Source organism: Canis lupus, chromosome 20 (assembly GCF_003254725.2).
Source record: "Canis lupus dingo isolate Sandy chromosome 20, ASM325472v2, whole genome shotgun sequence".
Lineage (NCBI taxonomy): Eukaryota > Metazoa > Chordata > Mammalia > Carnivora > Canidae > Canis > Canis lupus.
Window position 1 is genome coordinate 53,847,701 of NC_064262.1, and position 6,389 is coordinate 53,854,089.

Genomic DNA, 6,389 nt, shown 5'->3' on the forward strand with positions numbered 1-6,389 from the left:
GCGGATTTCCGAGGAAGCGGTGGCTGATTGGCTAGACGCGCGGGACCCGCCGGAGGGACGGCCCCCGCCGTGCGGCGATTGGCTCACCCGTCGGCGGGTGGGGGCGTCAGAGGCGGTGTCGGGGGAGGCGGCGGCTCCAGAGATGGCAGTGAGCGAGAGGAGGGGGCTCGCCCGCCGGAGCCCCGCGGAGTGGGGGCAGCGGCTACTGCTGCTGCTGCTCCTGGACAGCTGCTCTGGGCGCATCCACCGGCTGGCGCTGACGGTGAGTCCCTCCGCGCGGCGGGCGGCGGCGGGGGGCGCAGTTCTGTCCCCAAGAAGCCCCTGGTTTGGAGTGGTCTCGTCCTACCTCCCCCTCTGCTTACGCGGGATGGAGCGGTCCGCCGCCCCCCCGCTTCCAGGCCCCGAGTGGTCTCGTCCGAGGAGTCCCCCTCGGTCCCCGCTTGGGGCTGCGGGGCCGCCCCCGCTAGGGTCGTGCCCCACCCACTAGGGGGTAGGACTTCACCCCCCCCCCCGGAGCCCCAACTTTTAGTCCTGTGTGTGCATCCTCGGGGTCGCTCTGGGGCGCTGGGGCCCTGGGGGAGTCCCCGGGGCTCGTAGAACCGGGTCCCCTGGGCACTCGCTGGGATCTTGGAAGCTCACACTTGTCTGGGAGGTCGGGGCTCCGCACACCAAGATGAAGAACTCCGCTTTTGGGGTGGTGCTCACCCGCTGCCCAGACTTCCAGGTGCCCCTGGGCTTTCCCTTCCTGGACTCGCAGAGCAGCGGCTGGAGGAGCTGGGGCCACCCTGTTGCCACCTCGCGCCAGAGCCGTGGGGCTGGGCTGGTGGGGAGAGGTCTGAGCTGCCTCTGCCTCCTTGGTCTCCGGCAGGGGGAGAAGCGAGCCGAGATCCCGCTGAACAGCTTCGGCTTCTACGCCAATGGCTCCCTGGAGGTGGACCTGAGCCTCCTGCGGCTGGGCCTCCGGGAGACAGAAGAGGAGACCCCGCTGGTGAGGGGCTTTGAGGACTTTGCTGGAGGAGGGCGAGGCGCACAAGTTTCCTGCCACCACCCCACCACCCCACCACCACCACCACCACGCCGATGAGAGGTGGCTCAGCCTCTCATCCATGGGATCTTGGGCAAATCCATTGGCCTCTCTGAGCCTCCGTGTCCTCATCTGTAACATGGGAATAATAAGACCTCGTGCAATATGTGCAACCCTGAGCGGGGGTTGGTGGAGGGAGGGCACACCAATGCACAAGATATCCCCAGTTCCCGCAGTCGGAAGGAGTAGCCAGCATTTATTTTTTTTTTTTTTTGAATGCCCACTGAGTACCAGGTAACCAGGCAAAGCACTTTCCATGGGTCCGTTCTCTCACAGCCACCTCTCAGGGATGCTGTGCAAATGTTACACCTGTAAACCCAACCTTACAGATGTTCACACAAGCTCAGAGGTATGTGCCTTGCTCAGAGTCTCAGCGCCTGGATGCAAACCCACGTGTGCCGGATTCCACAGGTCAAGGCTGGAGGCCATCAACATTTTATCTATTTTTACTTCTTTATTACATCAACATTTTAATTGAGTGAAAACAAGGTGGGCTAGGTCCAGAGGACCTGCCCCTGCAGGAAGTGACATCCAAGTTGAGAGGCACAGGATGGTTAGGAGCTAAGAGTATGGGGGGCCCCAGGGCAGGACAGGTTGTTGGAAGATTCCACGAGTGACTGTGGGACCTAGCACACAGTAGGTGTTCAGTAAATTTGAGATGATGTTTCGCTTGCTGCTAAAAGAGGTGGCTTGGGGAGGTCCCTGCGGAATCCCTCATTTCCTCCCCTTTTCTTTCCACCTGCCAGGTGGGGTTCAGTCTGACTCGGGTTCAATCTGGCAGCATTCGATCCTACTCAGTGAGTGGAGGAGGAGATGGTGGAGGGGGTGAGGAGGGCCTGGGATGTCTGTCCTTTACATCAGGAGCCAAGGGCCCCTGTTCTTTCTCGCAGGGAGGGGGAGCAAGAAGTGACCCTCCCTTGCAAGGTAGATGGGGAGGGGACAGGGGTGGGGCTGGGCTAGGGAGGCGGTAACCAAGACACCCTCCTACGCACTCCCCAGACCCCGAACCCCCCCAACTGTCCTCTCCGGAAAAACAGTAGCAACCTCCTGGTTCTCTTCCTCATCAACACCAAGGATCTGCGGTAAGTTGATGGGTCGGGTGCTCCATCATTCATACTTGTTGAATGTGTCATATGTCCCAGGGAGCATCCTGTGAGCTTTTACAGGTGTTAACTCGTCGACTCTTGATGCTGACATTATCCCCCATTCTGAAAGAAAAAACTGAGGCCCAAGAACCAGAGTCCAACAATACCGTGTAGCCTGTCTATAGATGCATTTTCATTTTAAATAACGCACTTACGTGGAATAAGTCAGCGTTGCAGAAAGTGACGGTCACTGGTGGGGCAGCCGTCTTGAGGGCTGGTGGCCAGTGCTGGAACTGTGTGCCCACTGATTCAGCCTGATGCCAAGCCTCACAAAGGAGATCTGAGGGCCCAAGGGACCATCGAGTCCCTCTGCACACATTGTACAGATGACCTAAGCCATCAGCCTCCTGGCCTCACCCCCAGGGCCCCCATCCTCACCCCAGGGTCCAGGTGCGGAGGTATGGGGACCAGAAGAAGCTGTTCATCTCTCCTGGGCTCCTCCCCGAAGTGCCCTCTGAACCAGGGCCCCCGAAACCAGAGCTCACAGTCACCCCTAAAGTGGGCAGCGGTGAGTCAGGCTGGGCTGTGGGAGCAGGGAGGGTGGATGGCCAGGGCTGCTTGGCCTACCTCCCATTTTTTCTGTTGTCCATCCTAAAGTCATTCACTTGCCCCCTCTAGGGACCATCGCTGTGCTCAGCAAGGCCCAGTCAAAACCCACAGTGTCCCAGGGAGACCAGCAGGTTTGAGGAAGCCAGGGCAGGAGGGAGGACTGTCTCTTGGGGGCAGGGGGAGAGGGTAGCGGGGCGGGGTGGGGGGGGACATACGGAGAGCCAGGCCCAGGGCCAGCTGATGTGGGCCTTCTGTCCCCTCAGGGCCTCAGTGGGAAGGACAGCGAACTGGTCCTGGGGCTTGGGCATCTCAACAATTCCTACAACTTCAGTGTGAGTGTCGGGGCGCACCCGTGGCCCCCCTCCCCCCCAGAGTGGGGACCACCGGGCTGACTCCCCTTCTCCCCCTGTCCCGGCCGCCCAGTTCCACGTGGTGATCGGCTCTCGGGCCGAGGAAGGCCAGTACAGCCTCAACTTCCACAACTGCTACAACTCGGAGCCGGGCCAGGAGCAGCCGTTCGACCTCACGGTGAGCAGAGGCGGCCGCGCCCAGGCCTGAGCTGGCGTGCCCATCTGGTGAGGTGTGAAACCCCCACTCCCCGCTGCTGCGGCCTCCCTCCCCAGGTCATGATTCGGGAGAAGAACCCCGAGGGCTTCCTGTCGGCGGCGGAAATCCCCCTGTTCAAGCTGTACCTGGTCATGTCTGCCTGCTTCCTGGCAGCCGGCATCTTCTGGGTGTCCGTCCTCTGCAGGAACACGTAATGCCCTGGCCCCTGGGGGTCCCCCACCTCCCCTGGTCACAGCCCTCCCCTCCCCGCCCCTGACTGATGCCCCCGCCCCCTCCCCCGCCAGGTACAAGGTCTTCAAGATCCACTGGCTCATGGCGGCCCTCGCTTTCACCAAGAGCATCTCCCTCCTTTTCCACAGTGTGAGAGCCTTGGGCGGGGAGCAGAAGGGGGCGGGCTGGGGTCTCTGGGTCCAGGAAGAAGCCCGTGCAGCCCACTCCCCAAGTCTCTGCAGACCCCGGGCTTGGGAGTTCATCTGTCCACCCCCCGCCCCCCGTCCACATATCCAGCCATTGCATCGCAGTGGCCACCAGCTGGCCCCCCAACTCAGCTGTCTGCCCGTCCGTCCTGTCTGTGACTGTCTGCCCTTCAGTCTGACGGTCAACTGGCGCAGCTCTGATCCTCCCCCTGTCTGTCCATCCAGCTGTGAGTCGCCCTCCTCTGTCAGGGCCACGACTGCCCATTTCTGCGTCCACTTGCCATCCTGATCATAACTGTCAGTTCTGTCAGCCTTGTGCCCACCATGCCACCCTGACCGTCCATGTCCCTAAACCACTGCCATCCTCCCAATTGTACCACCGGCCACCCACACGTCCGTCTGTCTGACCATCCATCCATCCACCCACCTCCAGATCAACTACTACTTCATCAACAGCCAGGGCCACCCCATCGAAGGCCTCGCTATCATGCACTACATCACACACCTGTGAGTGCCCTTCTCTGGCAGGTGGGGGGAGTGGGCTGGGGAGAGCTGGGCACCATCCCCCTCACCACACACACCCTCCCCAGGCTGAAGGGTGCTCTCCTCTTCATCACCATCGCCTTGATCGGCTCCGGCTGGGCCTTCGTCAAGTACGTCCTGTCAGACAAGGAGAAGAAGATCTTTGGGATCGTGATTCCACTGCAGGTGCACCTGGGTGGCAGGCGGGGTGGGGGGGGGCGGCCATGCATGCACTCTCGGGGCACACCTACCCACCCACCCCCCACAGGTCCTGGCCAACGTGGCCTACATTGTCATCGAGTCCCGCGAGGAGGGCGCCAGTGATTATAGGCTCTGGAAGGAGATCCTTTTCCTGGTGGATCTCATCTGCTGTGGCACCATCCTCTTCCCTGTGGTCTGGTGAGGATCCTACATCTGACCCCTGCTAGCTGACCCCTGCCGGAGGCTGAGACCCTGCCCCTTGTAAATGTGACAGGAGGTAGTGCTGAGAGCTGTCTGGGTCCCCCGTCTGGTTCCAGGTCCATCCGGCATCTCCAGGACGCATCTGGCACCGATGGAAAGGGTGAGGCCCTGGTCCCAGGACCTGCTGTTCCCCAGCCCCTGTCCTGCTCCAGATCCCTCTTTCTGACCCCTGGATGTCCCTTCCCTTCCCTCCCCACCAGCTGCCCCTTCCTGCCTGTCCCCTGAACATCCTCCTCCAGCCTTCCTGTCCCTTGGACTCTCCCCAAAATGATCCTCCTCCATACCTCTCCCCCTCCCCTTACGCCCTCAATCTCTGTGCACACCTGTCAGTGGCGGTGAACCTGGCCAAGCTGAAGCTGTTTCGGCATTACTACATCATGGTAGGAGCCCTGTTCTCACTCGGGGAAGTGTCTGGGGGTGTTTTTGTTTTTGTTTTTTGCCGGGGGGTGCGTACAACCAGCCCATTGGTGTACCCACTCTAAGCCCTCCCTCTGCCGTCGCTTTGAGCCCCAACACTCTGCCCCTGTCCCGGCAGGTCATCTGTTACGTCTACTTCACGCGGATCATCGCCATCCTGCTGCAGGTGGCTGTGCCCTTCCAGTGGCAGTGGCTATACCAGGTGAGGATCGAGACCACAAATGGCGGGGAGGGGCGCAGGCCAGACTACAACTGGGGGGTAGGGGATATGCCTGACACTCCCACTCCCTTTGCCCCCCAGCTCTTGGTAGAGGGCTCCACTCTGGCCTTCTTCGTGCTTACTGGCTACAAGTTCCAGCCTGCAGGCAACAACCCTTACCTACAGCTGCCCCAGGAGGATGAGGAGGACATGCAGATGGAGCAGATGTGAGTCCTGAGTCACAGGGGTGGGCAGGGCAGTGAGAAGTGTGGCGGCTTCCCAGGCAGAGTGGGCAGGGCCAGGGCTTTGGGGATGGAGGGGGCCCAGCCTGGTAGGCCGCTCTAGGGCTGGATTTGATGGGTGCTGGGTGGGCGGGGCCGAGCGCTCCTCAACTCCTGGACCACCTCCTTGCTATTTGCCTCCAGAATGACCGATTCTGGGTTCCGGGAAGGCCTGTCCAAGGTCAACAAAACAGCCAGCGGGCGGGAACTTTTGTGATCCTCCCCTGTGTCTGGGACCGTCCTGCTTCCCCCACCTCCCGCCTCCGCCCTCTGCGTACACGTTCCTCACTCTAGCTCTGCTCCCAAAGCACACATATGTGTTGGGGTGGAGAGTGGGTGGGGGGGTGGCGGGGGAGGAAGGTGCCTGGGTGAGAGACTTGAGTTCCAGGAGCCCATTTGGAAGAGAGCCCCTTCTTCCCCCAAGATTTGGGCAGCCCTGTCCCTGCCCCTGAGCCACCTGCCACTTGCAGCTGTACAATAATGACCAATCTGTTTTGCTACCCTGGTTTATTTGCCTTTCTGTGTGTTGAGGCCTAACACAGAGGTTGTGTTTACAATTTAGAAACCTATATTCATTGTGGAGGGAGGGTTGTAGGATCCGTTGCTTTACATATTCAGTAAATATCAGTTGAACAACTGCTCTGTACCTGGCCCTGGGCTGGATGCTGAGGACAGGGCAATGACCCGGGCCCATGGTTGGGGGTGGGGGACAGGCAGGGAGAGGGCTGAGTCCTCAGGCAGTTCCAT

At 60.8% G+C, this 6,389-nt stretch overlaps 1 protein-coding gene and 1 long non-coding RNA gene across 3 annotated transcripts; one reads left to right on the forward strand and one right to left on the reverse strand.

Moving 5' to 3' along the window:
• Positions 1-95: 95 nt before the first annotated feature.
• Positions 96-6,142, forward strand: GPR108 (G protein-coupled receptor 108). Of its 2 annotated transcripts, none has more exons than XM_025457252.3 (18): positions 96-262; positions 869-988; positions 1,831-1,881; positions 2,084-2,166; positions 2,613-2,737; positions 2,848-2,909; positions 3,042-3,110; positions 3,202-3,306; positions 3,402-3,535; positions 3,630-3,705; positions 4,195-4,268; positions 4,352-4,469; positions 4,552-4,682; positions 4,802-4,845; positions 5,076-5,125; positions 5,281-5,364; positions 5,464-5,588; positions 5,787-6,142. In XM_025457252.3, exons 1-18 carry the CDS (start codon positions 143-145, stop codon positions 5,857-5,859), a joined length of 1,644 nt encoding a protein of 547 aa, XP_025313037.1. In that variant the 5' UTR covers positions 96-142; the 3' UTR covers positions 5,860-6,142. The 2 variants fall into 2 exon arrangements, with proteins under 2 accessions (XP_025313037.1, XP_025313038.1); XM_025457253.3 differs by lacking the exon at positions 96-262 and adding an exon at positions 511-724.
• LOC125753080 (uncharacterized) lies at positions 2,084-2,617 on the reverse strand. The gene is made up of 2 exons (XR_007404056.1): positions 2,385-2,617; positions 2,084-2,305 (listed from the first exon to the last, which is right to left on the reverse strand). It is a non-coding gene; the product is annotated as an uncharacterized LOC125753080 (long non-coding RNA).
• Positions 6,143-6,389: the final 247 nt, after the last annotated feature.